The sequence below is a fragment of the Lagenorhynchus albirostris genome, chromosome 16, assembly GCF_949774975.1.
Source record: "Lagenorhynchus albirostris chromosome 16, mLagAlb1.1, whole genome shotgun sequence".
NCBI lineage: Eukaryota > Metazoa > Chordata > Mammalia > Artiodactyla > Delphinidae > Lagenorhynchus > Lagenorhynchus albirostris.
Genome location: NC_083110.1, coordinates 72,301,538 through 72,322,767, shown reverse-complemented (window position 1 = coordinate 72,322,767; position 21,230 = coordinate 72,301,538). Strand labels below are relative to the sequence as shown.

At 42.5% G+C, this 21,230-nt stretch overlaps 1 protein-coding gene and 1 pseudogene across 5 annotated transcripts in view; one reads left to right on the top strand and one right to left on the bottom strand.

The window, feature by feature from the left end:
- DENND10 (DENN domain containing 10) overlaps positions 1-21,230 on the bottom strand; it is a 39,372-nt gene that overhangs the window by 10,764 nt on the left and 7,378 nt on the right. For 2 of the 5 annotated variants that reach the window (XM_060125849.1, XM_060125850.1), the window contains exons 1-4: positions 7,436-7,559; positions 5,181-5,377; positions 3,749-3,828; positions 430-578 (exon numbers count right to left, since the gene is read on the bottom strand). In XM_060125849.1, coding sequence (XP_059981832.1) covers positions 430-578; positions 3,749-3,828; positions 5,181-5,377; positions 7,436-7,490 — 481 coding nt within the window. In that variant the 5' untranslated portion in view covers positions 7,491-7,559. Of the gene's footprint in view, positions 1-429; positions 579-3,748; positions 3,829-5,180; positions 5,398-7,435; positions 7,564-7,720; positions 7,855-21,230 lie in introns of those variants that run through there. The other 3 variants (XM_060125851.1, XM_060125854.1, XM_060125852.1) reach the window with 3 other exon arrangements.
- Positions 17,394-18,101, top strand: LOC132506951 (10 kDa heat shock protein, mitochondrial-like; annotated as a pseudogene).

Below are 21,230 nucleotides of genomic sequence, written 5' to 3'. Positions count from 1 at the left end.
AGAGGGATGGGGAGTTAGAATGGGAACTGTGGGGCAGGGGCTTGAGCTCCCCAGGTGGAACAGGTCACTGCTAAGATCTAAGGAAAGGAAAATGATGGAAGTCAGTGGAGACCTTGACCCGTGAACTTTAGCTCACTGGTGAAAGTACATTTCTGTCTTAACAGCTGCAATCATATGGAAAGAAACACCGCAGAAGTCTGCTTTCCTGACAGAGTTCTAGCCACATAAGGAAATGTAGAAGTTGAACTACCCTCCTGCATAGGAAACAAATATCATGTAGATGAAAATATATGGAAAGATGAAATAACAGAGTCTAATGACAGATTGTCCTTGGCTTGGGGATTTTGGTGTTGCTGGGATGGACTCATCTGGGATGGGTTTTTGTTTCTTTTTTGCTTCTTTTTATTTATTTATTTATTTATTTATTACCTTTGATGGAGCCTGCAAGGTATGCCTTTCGGGCATCAAAATCCTTGCTAAGGAAAGAGCCATTTTCTTCACTCTGGCATATCCCCTTTGTGAGAACCGCGATGTAACTCTCCATCATCTTAACTGGGCTCCCATGTTTTAGGTACATTCTGTGAGAAAGGACAAAAAGCAAGTGTGCTACTAGTTAGCATGAACCACCTGGAGAAACGCACCGAGGCCAGGTATGGGTACGTTCTAAAGAATCTAAGCCAACTTGCTAATACACCTCTGAATGCCTGAATCTTTTCATGATGTGGTTACTTCTATAAATTTAATTAGAAAATCTATTAGAAAAACAAAACAACCACTTGAACAACCTTCAACAATTCTGTGAAGTCAGCTCTCTTGTTCCATCTGGGGAGGCCTGCTGTGGTCCACTTAGGCAGGAGAATGAACTATGGACTTTCTGAGGCCCTGCTGTTCTCAAGAACATTGTATCCTTATCTCTTTTTATGTCTTACATTCACAACTGTTTTCGTTAGTCATAACAACTGTTTTATTGCTGGATATCCTCTGACAAGAAAGGAGTTTTATGCATGGTTCACAAAGAAAGCAGTAATTAGGTGTAGAACCTATATTTATTATCAGAGTTCTCAGAGGTAGCTGTATTTAGATAATTAAGAAATCAAACTCCTTTAAGTTTCTGGTGATAAATGCACACTAGACACATTCATCAAGTTAAAACTTCCAGAAAATGCTGACAGGAAACTGGCTACATTTATAGCTTACATGTGAAATCAGCCCTTTCCCCTGAAATATCTTCCTATAAGTAAGTAAATGTAAATTCTTCTGGAGAGGCAGGACTGGGTCTACTTGGGCATTTTAGTAGCTGAAGGGATAGAAAATTGGGACGAAAATAAAATAATTGTTTAAGAAAGATCACTTGGAAACTATATTTACTGTAGACTAAGTGAAAAAAGCATGTGATTTAACTGCTTACTAAATTTTGTCAGTCATCAGTGTTTTAAAATTATTTCAATGCATAAATTGGGGAAAAAAGGCAAAGAACAATGAATATTGTAAACTATCATATATATAGAACAGTCAACCCCATATACATGCTTATATATGAAGAAAATATCTCCAGTAAGATATAGAGAAGGGAAGCCCAGGAGCTGCCTTGGGGTGGGGAGTCAGTAGGTAGAATTAGAGATGGGGAAGAGGGGAAGGAAGGGACTTAGGGTTCACTGTATACTCTTCGGCATTATTTGCATTTCTTTTTACGATGTGCTTACATTACCACCACCAAAACAAAGCAGGAAACCAAAAAACACCATTCAAATTATTAAATTTTTTTAAATAAAATAAAATTTATTTTTTAAAATTTAAAATTATAGAAAGGGGTCATGGATCTGGACCCAGATCCCACAGGGGGAATGAACCCCTCCATGCGGGTTTCCATGGCCACGTGAGCAGCGTACTGTGGAGGGCACCTCTCACCAGAAACGGGAGGGAGCACCTCACCACCATCAAAAAGTGTGAGTCTAGGGCTTCCCTAGTGGCGCAGTGGTTGAGAGTCCGCCTGCCGATGCAGGGGACACGGGTTTGTGCCCCGGTCTGGGAGGATCCCACATGCCGCGGAGTGGCTGGGCCCATGAGCCATGGCCGCTGAGCCTGCGCGTCCGGAGCCTGTGCTCCGCAACAGGAGAGGCCACAACAGTGAGAGGCCCGCGTACCGCAAAAGAAACAAAAAACAAAAAAAAGTGTGAGTCTAACTAATACAACTTTGTAAATCAACTATACCTCAATAAAAGTGAAATAGAAAATAAAGGGAAAGTGAAAAAAAAAAGTGCTTGTCTCTGTGTGTGTGAACAGGCACACGTGCACACGGGGAGAGTGAGTGTGTGTGCACATGAGCACGTGAGCGCGGACAGGCGCTAGGGCAAGCACTCAAGTGCGGTAAGGGGTGGGGTCAGAGTGGGTGGCTGGCAATAGCTTGGGCCCTCATTTCTCTTGTAACTGTGACAGAGAAGAGAATCCGGAATGTGACAAAGCCACAGCTCTGCACAGCGGAGACACCCTCTGGGCTTCCTCCTGGGCAGGAAGTGGGGTCTAAAGCAACCTCGCCTTCTGGGCCCCAGAACATTTCCCAGTGAATTCAGTTGAGTAACCTAACCCTGACTCAATCAAATGAAATGGGAGTCCAACGTTTGTTCAAAAACAACTTTGCAGTGTTTTTAGTTCACGGCTTCTGGATGGAGCCCCTTCTAACAATAATAATCTCCCTTTGTGTCAGTGCCGCATTTGCAGAAAACTGTTTATATTCCATAGCGAGCCATACACCTGGAATTTATCTCACTGAAAGCAAGAAGCCTTTCTTATCACAGCTGACTGCAAAAACAATAAAACTTCATTTTATCAAAATACAACCTAACCGAAACACTTAGGTGATAAGATTGTATTCTTGCGCTGTGTGTGCACCCATGCGTGCATGTGCACGTGGTCATACACAGAAATTGCAAATAAGACAACCATATATCAGACTTATGGTGAGAAAAACAGAAACAACTCCCCTTATCCACCCCCCCCAAAAAAAACCTACTTATTGGGCATAAACCTGAGGGCTGAGAGTAATACATAACACTGAGAATTATAATTCTATCTAGTAACAATATTAGAAAAAAAACAAAACCCCAAACCCTGAAAAAGTCTTGATTAAAGAAAAAGCCAATATCCCTAACATATAAGACGGATTTCATTAATTCCACCAGATATACTTATCAAGGCAAAAAAGCAGACTGTATATTTTAGTTAAATTTTTTCAACGGCTGGGATGAAACTGAAGGCGTCTATCCTTCAGTTTAACGATTAACCAAAAAATCAGTTTCTCAGCTCCTCAGCATTCCAGCTAAGAAATATTTTCCTGTGCTTTAGCATAATTCAAAATGCCCATTAAACTTTCCCCAAATGACTCCCACACACAGACCTTGCCACAAATGAACGAGCTTACCACTTGCATCCTAAGGAAAGTTCCAGATTGGAAATGAGCAGAAGTAACAGACCAAAAGTGGCAAGTGACTCAAAGTACCCAGAAATTACAATAGTTGTGCAAACTGCCTCTTCTCCTCCCCTCTACCATCTTCCCTAATAAGAGGAGCAGTACCATGGAAGCAGAAGACAAAGTTCCTCTTGATAAAACAGTGTTTGTAGGGCCAGTAAAGGTTAAGTTGGGGAAACAGAAGGCTGAAATATGCTTCCTCAGTGTAGAAATCTGCTGTATTACTATTGAGTAAGATCTTCATTTTTGTATATTAGCATTTAATACAGTTTTCATACAGACCTACACAATATCCTAGTGAAGGCGGCATATTTCTCTGGATTAAAATCTTTGGCGGTCAGAACAATAGAAAAATGAGTCACCTGTCCAAAACAAACAAACAAAAGTACACTCTTTAAAGACACTTTAATAGAATAAATCTTTATTACTATATCCTAACAAGCCTCTTATATAAGACATACCAGCATTAAAAAGAAAAGACCAAAATGTACCAAGTCCTCACTTGCCTCTTTATACTTCTACGTATATATACACACATAAAAAAAATTATATATACATATATATTTAATTTTTTAGAGTTATTTCCTCAAAAACATAAAAATATTTCAAAAATATCAGAAATGTGACTTTTTATTTAAGCCCCCCTACCCTCAACAAAGCAGAACTGAGAATGCCGTATCAGACCTACCACATAGTGACTGTTTTCCACTAATGAAATAGAAGGATGGAAAACAACAAAAATATGTTTCAGTAAAATTCATACAGTAAAAATCATACAGTTCCCAAAATAGTCAATTCTCTGTAAAATGCTATATAGGCTAAAGGGCATTGTTATAATAACCTTCATTTATTTATATGCCTCTATTATTATACGTATAAATTTCTGATAATCATATACCTATTATTCCCATAATGAGTATCTTTCTGCAATTTACATTTTCTAATTACTAATCTCTGTTTTATCTTAAACCTCTTACAGTTTCTAAATTGTTGCCTTCCTGTTATTTTAAACGTAATTCCTTACATTTAAACTGGACATGCTGCATACTGTCTGGTGATTGACTATAAAATCAGCCCTGAAATTGTAAAAGAAGTCCCCACCCAGAAACCGACCAGGAGCTCAGCCACTTCTTTCCAATATTCTTTTTTTTTTTTTTTTCCAATATTCTTTCCTCTGAAAAAGCCACTGGCTCTGTGGGACTAGGAAAGTGCACAACGACCACATACTTACTGGTTTTTAGTCTGTCACCTGATGGCATTCATATGAAATGACACACACACACAAAGTCTACAGAACACATGAATTTCCTCAATTATCCTTTCTATTCTTAACATATCCTTATCATCCATAAACAAATGAAAAGGTTTTCTTAACTAGGATAATTATAACCTTTAAAATAGTTTTTAGTTATGGAAAAATACTTCTTCCCACTTTTAATCAGAGTCCAGGCTTTGAAAATACGTCTACATTTCTACTCCATCCAAGTATAACCTGGGAAAGGCTTCGCTTTACCAACCCCAGGTCAGTCAAATAATATACACCAATAAATACAATGAATGAGAGTGAAATGTGAAAGAGAACATTCCCAATTAAAGTCATATATTTAATATTTTTCCAAAGCGTATTGTGAATGATGAAGTCTAAAGCTAAGGGTTATTGGAATCTTACATCACTTGAAATATTTTTTGTTTTTTGACCCTCATACAGTCATACCTTTTTCAAAACGGAAGAATCTGGAACTTCAACTGTTGTGATATAAAACCATGTTCTTCTGTACTGACCAAAGACGAAGGGATGGAGAAGTTTGTTTTCCTCTGTAAGGCAGCATTTTCTCAGCAGTAGGTTCCTTAAAGTAGCTGTCGTGGAAGGATAACACCACACCCACAGAACTTCTCCATTTGTGTCCTTTTCTACGGTGGAAAGATGGTCACTGTGAGAATGTCAAACAGCGGCAAGGAAGTGAATTGATTGGTTACTCAGAAGCACTTCGTGGAATCAGTTTTAACACCCCATTTTACAAAGCAACCCAGAGCACGTGAGAACCCTCAATTCTCACCTACCTCTCCTGGTTACATTAGCTAGCTCTCCTGATCTTGAATTTTAGGCCACCTGAGTAAAAAGCTTTTCTAACAAATCATGAATGAAAATGTAGCCTTAGAGGTTTGCTAGGGGTCTTCCCTATCTCCTCCCACACTTTACCTTTTAATCTAGTTGGAAGGATCATTAATAAATACATAGAATGGATGGGTTTGTTGAAAACTGGAAATTAAGAAAATGGTGAAATCTCTGTCATATGCTATGTACTGACAGTATGCATTCTATACTTAAAATTTTAATAATAATGGTTAAACAGTCATATATGTAGTTTCACCAAAGTCAACACCTCAGTAACAAAATAGGAACAATTTGCTAATAATTACTCCAGGCAAAAATAGCCTAAACGTTTGAGAAACAGTAACTGAACATATAGTAGTAAAAATCCAGTTTTTGATCTATAGACTTAAAAACAAACCCTTTTATTATGGAAAATAGCAAGTATTAAAAAAAGTAGAATGATAAAATGAGCCTCCATCCCACAGCTTCAGCAGTTATCAACACCTGGCACTCCTCGGTTCATAAGGGTAAGGAGCTCCCCCCCACTTATTTTTAAGCAAATGCCTTTTAAATTCATGTCGACATGAAAAATAAAAAAAAAACTGAATTGAAAATACGGTAAGCCATCTTTTTCTTTGCTGTTACCAGATAAAGTCAGAGTTTAATTCAGCCTTAATTCCGAGATACCTTCAAGAAGGACTAAGATGCCTGAGGTACTTTGGTTTTGCTTTGAAACAGTTTTAAAAAATCACATTAGAGATGAGCACAGGAAGCCGTTCCCAGATAAACGCACTCCTTTGATACAGTGAAAATAATCAGCAACATTTCGCCGCATTTCCGCCAGTTTTGCTAGATCTAAGCAACGTGCTTGTGTACTAGGGTTTAGGGGTATATAAAAATCTCAGAATACTTTTTCAAAGAACAATGGCACTCAGGGAACCGACAGAAGTTCATTCAAGCAACCCCGCGCTCACTGTCGCTGTTGGATGAATGGTTGCTTCAAAAACTCTGCACCAGGTTCAGGCACACACTCCAGACTGCCCAAAGATCCCAACGCACTTCCATATCCATTAATTCCTCAGAACGAACTGGGATTCCACCCACTGTGATTATGTAGACACCTGTGTCATATGCACGACCTCTGCCTTAGGATGCAGTTCTCCACTGGTATGAGTTGGGGTTCTGGGGCTAGACTGCAAGGGTCCCCCATCCTGGGTCTGCCACTTCCTAATGTGCGTTCTTGCACAAATGACACCCTGGGCCGCCACCTGCTGCGTAAAGTGGGCATCAAACATTACCCAGATCCCCTGGAGCCGAGGTGAGAGTCAAACGGGAAACAATCCATGCATAACGTGCAGCACCCCGGGCTGGCAGTTGGCCACCGCGTCTGGAATCGCTCGATCACATGACCGGGGCCAGACGGGCGCCGGGCTGGCAGTCACGCGTGGCTCTCCCTCGTTCGGAGGGACCCCGGCCCTGCAGCCTCACAAACGCGCGGCCTGCAAGCTCCTCTCTGCATGACCGGCGACTCGCCTACGCGGCTCGGTCACCTCCACGTCCGGGCTCCTCTGTAGCCCGGGGCGTCCAGGAGGAGCTCCCTCCCAGAGCCTAGGAGGACTCCAGGGTACCCGGCCCCGCCTCCCGGCCCGGCAGGCCCCACACAAGGCCGCGGGCGCCCGGGCCCAGGGCGGCAGGCCGGGGCCCTGCGCCGAGTAGGCCGGGCCCTGCAGCCCCTAGCCCAGGCCCAACATGGAGGGGGCCGCGCCCTCCCCACCGCGGGCGGTGCCGGGGACCGCGGGAGCAGGGGCAGTCCCGGGCCCAGGCGAAGTCAGAACTGGGTGCGGGCCTGCGGGGCAGGGCGCATTCCTCCTCACCGATCAGCCCGACTCCGAGCATCAGCAAAGGGTCCGCAGCCTCAGTTGCAGCCATCTTCCGCCGCCGCCGCCGCCGCCGCCGCCGCAGCCGCAGAGCACCGCTCCCAGCTCTCTGCTCATAAGCTCCGCCTCTCTTCGGGACCCGCCCGCCCGCAGGCCCCCGCCCCGCAGGCTCCCGCCCCGCCTCCCTCCCTCCAGGCCCCGCCCCCGCACTGGAGGCCCCCGCCTCCGCCGCCGTCTGCCAGGGGTGTGCCCCTCCGTTCACCTTCACCGCAGGCTCCTCACCCTCAGAGATCTCCCTCATTTCTCTGCTCCAGATCTTCATTCCGCTCCCTCCTCAGCCCACTCCAGTCTTCGCTCTTCTCTTCAGGCTTTCCTCATTCTACCTCTGCCCTCCAGTCTGGCTCAAAAGAGGCGTCCTGAGGATGAAGGAATGGACTCCATTCATTCAGTCCCTTATTCATCCAGCCATCCAAAACAAAAAAAATAATTGAGGATTTAAAATGGCTTTAGGACTTCCCTGGTGGTGCCGTGGTTAAGAGTCCGCCTGCCAATGCAGCGGACATGGGTTCCAGTCCAGGAAGATCCCACATGCCGCGGAGCAACTAAGCCCGTGCGCCACAACTACTGAGCCTGCGCTCTGGAGGCCACGAGCCACAACTACTGAGTCCGTATGCCACAGCTACTGAAGCCCGCACGCCTAGAGCCCATGCTCCGCAGCAAGAGAAGGCACCGTAATGAGAAGCCCGCGCACTGCAACGAAGGTTAGCCCCCGCTCGCCGCAACTACAGAAAGCCCGTGCGCAGCGACGAAGACCCAACGCAGCCATAAATAAATTAATTTAAAAAATAAAAATAAAATGGCTTTAGAAATATAGTATTGACTAAGACAGAGCATTCCAATGGGGAACTTACTAAAACAGCCCAGAGGGATAAGCCTATTCAATAAAATAGTGCCGTTTGTTAGAGAGTGGATAGGGGTGCGCTGATCTGAAATGGGTGTTAAGAAGGATTCCCTCAGGAAGGGATATTTGAACCAAGATCTGAATGATGGGAAGGAGCCAGACAGTTTGGGTGGCTGCAGGATCTTTTCTTCCGGATTCTCTGTGCCTCTAAACCCAAATCACACAAAACTAATCAGGGAAAAATCTTTGGAGTCTATAGGAATACAATCCCACCCTCATCTCATTTGATCTTTAAAAAAATTTTTTATTTTTAATATGACATATTTCATACACACATACCAATCTAAGAAAAACATATGGTTACCACCCAGCTTAAGAAATAAAGTATTACAAGGATGTCCCTGGCAGTCCAGTAGTTAAGACCCCGTGCTTCCACTTCAGGGGCAGCAGGTTGGATCTCAGGGAACTAAGATCCCACATGCCTCGAGGAGGGGTCAAAAAATAAAAATAATAAAGTAAAAAGAAACATAGTATTACAAATGTAGTTGAAGCACTCTCCTTCTCTTCCTTAATCTCTTAAACTTCCCTATCCTACAGAGGTAACCACTATTCTAAATTTGTTAACTGTTGTTTTCCTGTATGTTTTTAAACTTCGGTATATGTATCACTCAACAAAACATTATACTCCTTCTAAAACTTTATACCATTGCAACAATAGTTAACATTTATTGGGTGGCAGGCATTGTTCTCCGTGCTTTACTTGTTTTACTTCCATAAATCCTCACAGTACCCCTGCCTGTAAGTCCTATTATGATCCCCAATTTACAGGTGAGAAAGCTGAAAGGAGATGCAACTTGCTCAGGATAACAAGTGGCAGTGCCAGGATGTGACACCAGGCCGTGGGATTCTAGCCACACACCCGGTCACCGTGCTCCACAGCCTCCCATGGTACGGCGTGCTGTTTGTATTCGTTTGTAAAGTGCTTTTCTTTTTTCCTTCTATTTTTTTGGCTCAGCGTTATGATTTATCCAAGTTAATATTTATAGCTCTGGTTCAGTAATTTTAACTGTTGAGTGATATTTTGCATGTGAAAATATGATTATTTCCATTGTCTGTTGATGGACATTAAGTTTGTTTCCTGTTTTTTACTGTATCATTACAGTGCTGCTATATTTTAAAAGTCTCCTCATTCTACCTGCTCTTTACCTTGAGAAATTCTTCATCATCAAGTCTCAAGTATGATTTCTTCCCTAAACCCAGGCAAAACTACATTGTCTCTCTTCCAAAGCCTAATAGTATTTGGCCGTAGAGCTAGGATTGATGTATATTTAGGTGTGTATATGGCTCTTCTGTTTCTCCCATTAGACTGAACTCCTGGAGGGCATGCACTTTTGGATTCCCTGTGCTCACTATTGTAGTAAATAGTTGTTAATATTTCTAGTTCCCACAGAAAATACGCAAGTATTGGGGGCTGAGGAGTGGGATGCAGAGTCAGAATCAGTTTGTAAGCCAAGCAGACATTTGCACTCCTGTTTCATTGGCCTTTGAAATGTCTAGTGGGGTTCTACAGAAAAAGTGTTTACAAGGAAAACAGATCCTCTTGTGGATTCCCTTTAACAGGCTCAATAATACATCAGCCTGCATCAATCATCTGTGCCTTAAGTACCTGCTTTTAGTGAAGGCCACTGCCACCCAGTCAACTAGGATAACTATATAAAATCACATATAGCAGCTACTGATATGAGCTGAAATAACCCATTGTTATATAGCATGGTCCTAACCCCCATTACCTTGCAATGTGACTTATTTGGAGATAGGGCCTTTAAAGAAGTGATTAAGTTAAAATGAGGCTGTTAGTGTGGGTTCTAATGCAATCTGACCTGTGTCCTTTTAAGAGGAAATTTGGACCCACAAGAAGATACCAGGGATGAGCTCACATAGAGAAAAAGCCACGCGAGGACCAGAGAGGCGGCTGTGCAAGCCAAGGAGAGAGGCCTCAGGAGAAACCAAACCTGCTGACACCTTTTTCCTGGACTTCTAGCCTCCAGAATGGTGAAAAATTTAATTTCTGTTGTTTAAGCCACCCAGTCTGTGGTACTTTGTTATGGCAGCCCTAGCAAACTAATATAGCTACTCTTAGGCAATTAGTTTTAGATACATATGGAGTGCTCTGCTGGATATTATATTTCTGTAGGGCTTTCCCCCGTTCTCTTACAACAGAGAAGTTTGAGAAAATTACCTTTGAGTCATTATCTCTGCAGTAAAGGGGTGGGGCCATTGAGTTCACCTAGATAGTCTTCCTTGGATGGGCAATAGTTCCCACATCTGTGATTAAGACATATAGTCACCTCCTTTTGTGTTTGGGAGTTTAAGAGGAAATGTGCCAGACACCTGAAGGGATCCCAACACCTCCAAGGAGAGAAAGTGACACGGGGTCTGTGTGCATGGGGTGATGGACCCTGAAACCAGCCCTACTAACCTGCTGCTCCTGAGGCAACTGGTTCCCCTGAGGAGCCAGAGCAAGAGTTCCTCAGAGATTCAGGGTCCCCCACAAAAATCAGCACAAGGATCCATGCCCTGAGGAACATCACAGGGTCCAGTACTGTAGTGGACGCTGCAGGCTTAGTCTTTCAACAGTGATTTGTGGGGCTGTGAAAACCACAGTCACATGTGGAACGCCCAGAACTAGTTCACAAACTCTCTGGATTTGTTTGCTGGGCATCTGGGACAATTGGAAAGAAACCCTTAATAAGGCAGCTGCATACTCTAGAATTTCATACGAAAGATAAAAGCAACATGAACATAATTGTTTATAGAGTTTGCGGTAGTTCATTCTGATTTAACTAGGAAATACCATTTTGTTTAATATGGGTTTAATGTATTTAAAGAAAAAATGTTAATGAAGCCTTTTTTAAAAAAAAATTATTTATTTTTTATTTTTGGCGGTGTTGGGTCTTCGTTTCTGTACAAGGGCTTTCTCTAGTTGCGGCAAGTGGGGGCCACTCTTCATCGCGGTGCGTGGACCTCTCACTATCGCGGCCTCTCTTGTTGGGAGCACAGGCTCCAGACGCACAGGCTCAGTAGTTGTGGCTCATGGGCCTAGTTGCTCCGTTGGCATATGGGATCTTCCCAGACCAGGGCTCGAACCTGTGCCCCCTGCACTGGCAGGCAGATTCTCAACCACTGCGCCACCAGGGAAGCCCTAATGAAGCCTTTTTAAAAGGCAGTTTGGCAGTATCTATCAAAATGGAAAAGTGCATACCCAGCAATTTACTTTTAGGACATACTTACACATGGACACAAATATGCATGTGCAAGGATCTTCATACAGCGCTACTGGTAATAGTGAAAATGTGAGAAGAAGAATTACAATCCTGCAGCCTGTGGAACAAAAACCACATTCACAGAAAGACAAGATGAAAAGGCACAGGGCTTTGTACCAGATGAAGGAACAAGATAAAACCCCAGAAAAACAACTAAATGAAGTGGAGATAGGCAACCTTCCAGAAAACGAATTCAGAATAATAATAGTGAAGATGATCCAGGACCTCGGAAAAAGAATGCAGGCAAAGATGGAGAACATGCAAGAAATGTTTAACAAAGATGTAGAAGAATTAAACAACAAACAAACAAAGATGAACAACACAATAACTGAAATGAAAAATACACTAGAAGGAATCAATAGCAGAATAACTGAGGCAGAAGAATGGATAAGTGACCTGGAAGACAGAATGGTGGAATTCACTACTGTGGAACAGAATAAAGAAAAAAGAATGAAAAGAAATGAAGGCAGCCTAAGAGACCTCTGGGACAACATTAAATGCAACAATATTCACATTATAGGGGTCCCAGAAGGAGAAGAGAGAGAGAAAGGACCCGAGAAAATATTTGAAGAGATTATAGTTGAAAACTTCCCTAACATGTGAAAGCAAATAGCCACCCAAGTCCAGGAAGTGCAGAGAGTCCCATACAGGTTAAACCCAAGGAGAAACATGCTAAGACACATAGAAATCAAACTGGCAAAAATTAAAGACAAAGAAAAATTATTGAAAGCAACAAGGGAAAAATAACAAATAACATACAAGGGAACTCCCATAAGGTTAACAGCTGGTTTCTCAGCAGAAACTCTACAAGCCAGAAGGGAGTGGCATGATATACTTAAAGTGATGAAAGGGAAGAACCTACAACCAAGATTACTCTACCTGGCAAGGATCTCATTCAGATTCGATGGAGAAATCAAAAGCTTTACAGACAAGCAAAAGCTAAGAGAATTCAACACCACCAAACCAGCTCTACAACAAATGCTAAAGGAACTTCTCTAGGCAGGAAACACAAGAGAAGAAAAGGACCTACAAAAACAAACCCAAAACAATTAAGAAAATGGTCATAGGAAGATACATATGGATAATTACCTTAAACGTGAATGGATTAAATGCTTCAACCAAAAGACACAGGCTTGCTGAATGGATACAAAAACAAGACCCATCTATATGCTGTCTACAAGAGACCCACTTCACACCTAGGGACACATACAGACTGAAAGTGAGGGGGTGGAAAAAGATATTCCATGAAAATGGAAATCAAAAGAAAGCTGGAGTAGCAATAATCATATCAAGACTTTAAAATAAAGAATGTTACAAGAGACAAGGAAGGACACTACATAATGATCAAGGGATCAATCCAAGAAGAAGATATAACAATTATAAATATATATGCACCCAACATGGGAGCACCTCAATACATAAGGTAACTGCTAACAGCTACAAAAGAGGAAATCAACAATAATAGTGGGGGACTTAAACACCTCACTTACACCAATGGAGAGATCATTCAAAAAGTAAATGAATAAGGAAACAGAAGCTTTAAATGACACAATAGACCAGATAGATTTAATTGATATTTATAGGACATTCCATCCAAAAACAGCAGATTACACTTTCTTCTCAAGTGCACATGGAACATTCTCCAGGATAGATCACATCTTGGATCACAAATCAAGCCTCAGTAAATTTAAGAAAATTGAAATCATATCAAGCATCTTTTCCGACCACAACGTTATGAGATTAGAAATCAATTACAGGGAAAAAACTGTAAAACACACAAACATATGGAGGCTAAACAATACGTTACTAAATAACCAAGAGATCACTGAAGAAATCAAAGAGGAAATCAAAAAATACCTAGAGACAAATGACAATGAAAACACGATGATCCAAAATCTATGGGATGCAGCAAAAGCAGTTCTAAGAGGGAAGTTTACAAGCCTACCTCAAGAAACAAGAAAAATCTCAAAAAACAATCTAACCTTACACCTAAAGGAACTAGAGAAAGAAGAACACACAAAACCCAAAGTTAGCAGAAGGAAAGAAATCATAAAGATCAGAGCAGAAATAAATGAAATAGAAACAAAGAAAACAATAGCAAGGATCAATAAAACTAAAAGCTTGTTTTTTGAGAAGGTAAACAAAATTGATAAACCATTAGCCAGATTCATCAAGAAAAAGAGGGAGGGGACTCAAATCAATAAAATTAGAAATGAAAATGGAAAAGTTACAACAGATACTGCAGAAATACAAAGCATCCTAAGAGAATACTACAAGCAACTCTATGCCAATAAAATGGACAACCTGGAAGAAATGGAGAAATTCCTAGAAAGGTACAACCTCCCAAGACTGAACCAGGAAGAAATAGAAAATATGAACAGACCAATCACAAGTAATGAAATTGAAACTGTGATTAAAAATCTTCCAACGAACAAAAGTCCAGGACCAGATGGTTTCACAGGTGAATTCTATCAAACATTTAAAGAAGAGCTAACACCCATCCTTCTTAAACTCTTCCAAAAAATTGCAGGGGAAGGAACACTCCAGAACTCATTCTATGAGGCCATCATTACCCTGATACCAAAACCAGACAAAGATACTACAAAAAAGGAAAATTACAGACCAATATCACTGATGAATATAGATGTAAATATCCTCAACAAAATACTAGGAAACAGAATCCAACAACACATTAAAAGGATCATACACCATGATCAAGTGGTATTTATCCCAGGGATGCAAGGATTCTTCAATATACGCAAATCAATCAATGTGATACACCATATTAACAAACTGAAGAATAAAAACCATATGATTGGGGCTTCCCTGGTGGCGCAGTGGTTGAGGGTCCGCCTGCCGATGCAGGGGACGCGGGTTCGTGCCCCAGTCCGGGAAGATCCCACATGCCACGGAGTGGCTGGGCCCATGAGCCATGGCCACTGAGCCTGCGCATCCGGAGCCTGTGCTGCACAACGGGAGACGCCACAGCAGTGAGAGGCCCACGTACCGCAAAATAAAAATAAAATAAAATTAAAAAAAAAAAAAAAACCATATGATCATCTCAATAGATGCAGAAAAAGCTTTTGACAAAATTCAACACCCATTTATGATAAAAACTCTCCAGAAAGTGGGCATAGAGGGAACTTACCTCAACATAATAAAGGCCATATATGACAAACCCACAGCAAACATCATTCTCAATGGTGAAAAACTGAAAGCATTTCCTCAAAGATCAGGAACAAGACAAGGATGTCCACTCTCGCCACTATTATTCAGCATAGTTTTGGAAGTCCTAGCCACGGCAATCAGAGAAAAACAAGAAATAAAAGGAATACAAATTGGAAAAGAAGAAGTAAAACTGTCACTGTTTGCAGATGACATGATACTATACATAGAGAATCCCAAAGATGCTACCAGAAAACTACTAGAGCTAATCAATGAATTTGGTAAAGTTGCAGGATACAAAATTAATGCACAGAAATCTCTTACATTCCTATACACTAATGATGAAAATCTGAAAGAGAAATTAAGGAATCCCTCCCATTTACCACTGCAACAAAAAGAATAAAATACCCAGGAATAAACCTACCTAGGGAGACAAAAGACCTGTATGCAGAAAACTATAAGACACTGTTGAAAGAACTTAAAGATGATACCAACAGATGGAGAGATATACCATGTTCTTGGATTGGAAGAATCAATATTGTGAAAATGACTATACTACCCAAAGCAATCTACAGAATCAATGCAATCCCTATCAAATTACCAGTGGCATTTTTTACAGAACTAGAACAAAAAATCTTAAAATTTGTATGGAGACACAAAAGGCCCTGAATAGCCAAAGCAGTCTTGAGGGAAAAAAACGGAGCGGGAGGAATCTGACTCCCTGACTTCAGACTATACTACAAAGCTACAGTAATCAAGACAGCATGGTACTGGCACAAAAACAGAAATATAGATCAATGGAACAGGATAGAAAGCCCAGAGATAAACCCACGCACCTATGGTCAACTAGTCTATGACAAAGGAGGCAAGGATATACAGTGGAGAAAAAACAGTCACTTCAATAAGTGGTGCTGGGGGCTTCCCTGGTGGATCAGTGGTTGAGAGTCTGCCTGCCAATGCAGGGGACATGGATTCGTGCCCCAGTCCAGGAGGATCCCACATGCCATGGAGCGGCTGGGCCCGTGAGCCATGGCCGCTGAGCCTGTGCGTCCGAAGCCTGTGCTCCACAACAGGAGAGGTCACAACAGTGAGAGGCCCGCGTATTGCAAAAAAAAAAAAAAAAGTGGTGCTGGGAAAACTGGACAGCTACATGTAAAAGAATGAAATTAGAACACTCCCTAACACCATACACAAAAATAAACTCAAAATGGATTAGAGACCTAAATGTAAGACCAGACACCAAAAAACGCTTAGAGGAAAACATAGGAAGAACACTCTTTGACGTAAATCACAGCAATATCTTTTCTGATCCACCTCCTAGAGTAATGGAAATAAAAACAAAAATAAACAAATGGGACAAAATGAAACTTAAAAGCTTTTGCAAAGCAAAGGAAACTACAAACAAGACAAAAAGACAACCCTCAGAAGGAGAGAAAATATTTGCAAACGAATCAACAGACCAAGGATTAATCACCAAAATATATAAACAGCTCATTCAGCTCAATATTAAAAAAATAAACAACCCAATCAAAAAATGGGCAGAAGGGGCTTCCCTGGTGGTGCAGTGGTTGAGAGTCCGCCTGCCGATGCAGGGGACACGGGTTGGTGCCCCGGTCCGGGAAGATCCCACATGCCGCAGAGTGGCTGGGCCCATGAGCCATGGCCGCTGAGCCTGCACGTCCGGAGCCTGTGCTCTGCAACAGGAGAGGCCACAACAGTGAGAGGCCCGTGCACCGCAAAAAAAAAAAAAAAATGCTGTATTTCTTTGCATCCAATAGTCCAAATTTTTAAATCTCTGAAATTGGGATGCATCCTAAAATTATAATTAGGAGTGCTTTTTTTTCTCATAAAATGATGTGTTTAATCACTGATGGCATTTCTAGATTTGAAGAAACATGGTAGACAGAAAAAATAAGAAAATATGTTAAATTCATAGACCCCAGATATCCTGTCTTTTCAACTTCACTAAGGTCATTTGCTGAATCTTAAAAGAGACACATTTAGCCCAAAATACTTTATAATTTTATGTGGTATTTGGGCTTGGGTAATCATCTTCCATTAAATTAGCAAGAATGTAGAATCAGTCAGACTTGATTTCCTTTGCTCAGTGTGCTAGCATCTGCAAAACAGACTGTGACATGGGATAAAGGCTGCGGAGAGGGTACAGACATAAGCACAGCAGAGTTCTTTCCTGCGACCACCTTACAAGAGGTGGGAAAACAGAAAAGAGGAGAGGGAACGCATGACCAGATCTATTGTTTCTGGGATTTCAGACCTAGAGATCTACACTTGCGGAAAGAGAAAAAGGCGAGAAGTCTCAGAGGTGGAACAGGATGAGAGCCTCCGAGTCATTGCCTCTCCTTGCCCTGCTTGGGTGGCTCTGCTGGGTGTGGGGACCTAAGGTGGGCACTCTAAGTACTTCCTCTAAGAGTAAGTTAGGGACAGCCCCCTGTGGCCAAGGCCCATCGGTGTCATCTTAGTCTCTGGCACATTCTGGAGGCATTCAGAAAATAAATGAGGATGAAGATGATGACCGATAGATACTAAAACAAAGGATTTGAGGGAGATGGTGCTGGGTACTGGGAGGGAAGGATAAAGAAGGCTGTGGCCAGGCTCGGATGGAGTGGGACAGAGGGTAGGGCTGGAGAGGTTATCTCTGGGAAGGTGGGAGGATGACTGGAACTGACGCCTTCCTCCCTCCCCTTTCACCCCCAAGCCCTGTCAGACCTGCCAGACAGGTTCTCCAGAGTTAAGGGGGAGAAGTAGAGGGTGGAGAGAGGGGAGGCACCCCAACCTTTGGCAAGAAGATTGACTGCTGGGTGTGGAAACAGAAAACTTGAGCTCTAATTCCAGCTCTGCCCCTCCTAGCTGTTAAACCAGTCTTCTCTGGGCTTGTTTTCTCAGTGATCAAATGCAGCTAACCATATCTTCCTCTGTGCCCATCCTAATAAGGGTTGGACCAAGAAAAATCTTTATGCCAATGTTATAGATAAGAGTAGCCTTGTGGAGAGTATGAACTAAACTACGGTGGCCAGAGTCACGGCAGGACAGGCATTTAGAAAGTTTTTCCCCCTCTTTGACCAAGTATTAGTTGAAAAGAGTGCAGCGGAAACTGTAACCAAGAGAGGCATTATGCTTCCAGAAATATCTCAAGGAAAGTATTGCAAACAACAGTAGTAGTTACCGGACTGGGCTCTAAGGCACCAAAGCAGTTCTAGACAAGGATTATTTCTTCATTAGAGATGGTGACATTCTTGGAAAGTATGTAGACTGAAATAAGTCACTACTGAAATGGCATCACGTGAAGCTGCCCATTCCACTGAGGTATTTCATCATGTAAATAATTTCCATGTTTCTCTTTTATAATAAACTAATGATATCCCCCAAAAAGAAGAATAGCCTGTGTAGGGCTATTAAACTAATGATATCCCCCAAAAAGAAGAATAGCCTGTGTAGGGCGTCCCCAAGACTACCCCCAGATTCAGTGATTTGTTCAGGGGATTCACAGGATTCAGCATATAGCTGTATTCATGGCTATAATTTATTACAGCTGGAGGATACAAAGCCAAATAGCAAAGGGGAAAGGCACAGGGGCTGATGTTCAGAGCAAAGTAGGCCCAAGCTTCCAGGAGTCCTCTCCTAGTGGAGTCACAAAGGATGCACTTGATTCCTCCAGCGACAAGTTGTGACAGCACACGTGAAATATTGTTGACCAGGGAAGCTCATTAGAGACTCAAGGTTTTTATTGAAGGTGCCGGTCACATAGGCAACTTCTGCCCAGCACATACCAAAATTCCAGCCTCTCACAAGGAAACAGGTGTTCAGCATGAACCCCACTGTGTGTACGAATCGTTTAGGCATAGTTGGTCACTCTTATCAATTCTGGGAATGGTGGGAGTAATCCCGAAATCCAAGTTCCCGACACTCGCCAAGGGCCTACCTTCCTGGCAGGCTTTTCTAAGGGTGACAGTCTCTGGCCCGCTATGACTGGTTTGTGCAGCCGGCTCCTTGCTCCCCAGGAAAAGATAAAGAAGTTGTTGGCACTGATGTGGATTTGGAAAACGCCCAAACTGTCTGCGTATGTGGATAAGGGACCCAATATTTTCCACAGATGTTCCAATGCCCAGGCTCCTGTGAGCCAAGTGTGGCTCTTCTTTTCATCTGTTTCCATAACTGGATTTAATCAGAGATTAGGCATGTAGTCAGTCAAGAGCTTCTTTGGGGTGGCAGCTCTTTTTTTTTTTTTTTTTGCGATACACGGGCCTCTTACCTCTGTGGCCTCTCCTGTTGCAGAGCACAGGCTCCGGACGCGCAGGCTCAGCAGCCATGGCTCACGGGCCCCGCCGCTCCGCGGCATGTGGGATCTTCCCGGACCGGGGCACGAACCTGCGTCCCCTGCATCGGCAGGCAGACTCTCAACCACTGCGCCACCAGGGAAGCCCGGGGTGGCAGCTCTTTTAAGGGATTCCAGGCCTGCCAGGGGACTGGAAAGTCACTTCTGGAAGGGGATTCAGTCAACTGCCCTGACACTCTGTCTTGATGGTTAACTGGCTTCCAGGCTATTCGAGACTTCCAGAACATTCCCAAGAGGAAGTCATCCTTCTTGTGTTCTCCAACATTTTAGGATGCTAATATTGGAACCTGAATAGATCCTAGGCCCCAGGAAGCCCAGCTTTGGAGCCTTAAAAGAAACATTGTTGCATTAAAAGAAACATTTCAGTAAGGAAAATGCAATTAAAATTAATTCTGATCCTTATTTGCATTTTTCAAAGAGCATTAAAGATGACAGAATTCATTACCTACAGTAATATGTCTTAAAATTCCTTTCCTCTCATATTTTTAAACATTTTATTGTATTATTTTTAATTAAAAAATGTGGTACTGAAATCTGGGATAAATGTTTTGTTTTAGAACAGTTTTCGATTTACAGAAAAGGTGCAATAATACTGAGAGTTACCATATACTCCCTACCCGATTTCTTCTATTATTAACATTTTACATCAGTATAGTACATTTGTGGGACTTTTCTAGTGGTCCAGTGGCTAAGACTCCATGCTCCCAATGCAGGGGGCCCAGGTTTGATCTCTGGTCAGGGAACTAGATCCTACATGCTGCAACTAAGAAGATCCCACATGCCGCAACTAAGACCCGGTGCAAGCCAAATGAATAAATAAATAGTAAAAAAAAAAAGGTAGAGTACATTTGTCACAACTATGGAGCCAATGTTGATACATTAGTAACTGAGGTTTATATATTATCCAGATTTCCTTAATTTTTACCTAATGAGTTTTTCTGTTTCAGGTTTCTATTTAGGATGTTTCCTTAGGATCCTCTTGGCTGTGACAGTTTCTCAGACTTTCCTTGTTTTTGATCACCTTGACAGTTTTGAGGAGTAGTGGCCAGGTTATTTTATAAACTGTCTTTCAGTTAGGAGTTGTCTGATGTTTTTCTCACGGTAAGACTGCGTTTTGGGCTTCTCTGGTGGCGCAGTGGTTGAGAGTCCACCTGCCGATGCAGGGGACATGGGTTCGTGCCCCGGTCCGGGAAGATCCCACATGCCGCGGAGCAGCTGGGCCCGTGAGCCATGGCTGCTGAGCCTGCGCGTCCGGAGCCTGTGCTCCGCAGCGGGAGAGGCTACAACAGTGAGAGGCCCGTGTACCGCAAAAAAAGAAAAAAAGACTGGGTTTTGCATTTAGCAGGAGGAAGACCACAGTGGTCAAGTGCAGTTCTCATCTCATCGTATGACACCTTGATCACCTGGCTGAGGTTGTGTTTGTTGGGTTTCTCTCCTGTAAAGTCACTCCCTCTCTCCTTTTTCTATGCTGTTCTTCTTGGATAGAAGTCACTATGCACAGCTGACACTTAAGGAGTGGAGGCTTATGTGCTCCACTCTCTTGAGGGCAAAGTATCTATATAAATTATGTGGAATTCTTCTCCACGGGAAATTTCTCTATTTGCTCAATTTATTTATTCAATCATGTATTTATGTTGGCACAGACTCCCTTGTATTTTTGTAAACTCTCTCTCTCATTCATCTGGCACAGGTTCTCATATCTCTCTCCATTCTCCTTAGAAATAACTCTTTCTGTTACCTTCATCTTCTCTCCTCTTTCCTTTTTTCCCCCATTAGCCTTTTTTCCCACCCCTCTATTTATCCCTCTGTCTCTCATCTAAGCCCCTTCCTACTTGAATATCCTACCCAACTTCTCCAGCTGTCCTCCTGACTGATTACTTCCTGTCCCGAATACAGGATGTGGAAAACAGGGGGAAGGAAACGGGGAAACGCTCATTAGTCATCATCAGAATAGTTTAGCAGTTGAGGGGGCAGAAAGAGGCTGTGAATATTTCAAGCATTGATTATTTTATCCGTCTTGCATATACGTGGAAATGATTTCTAGAGAGC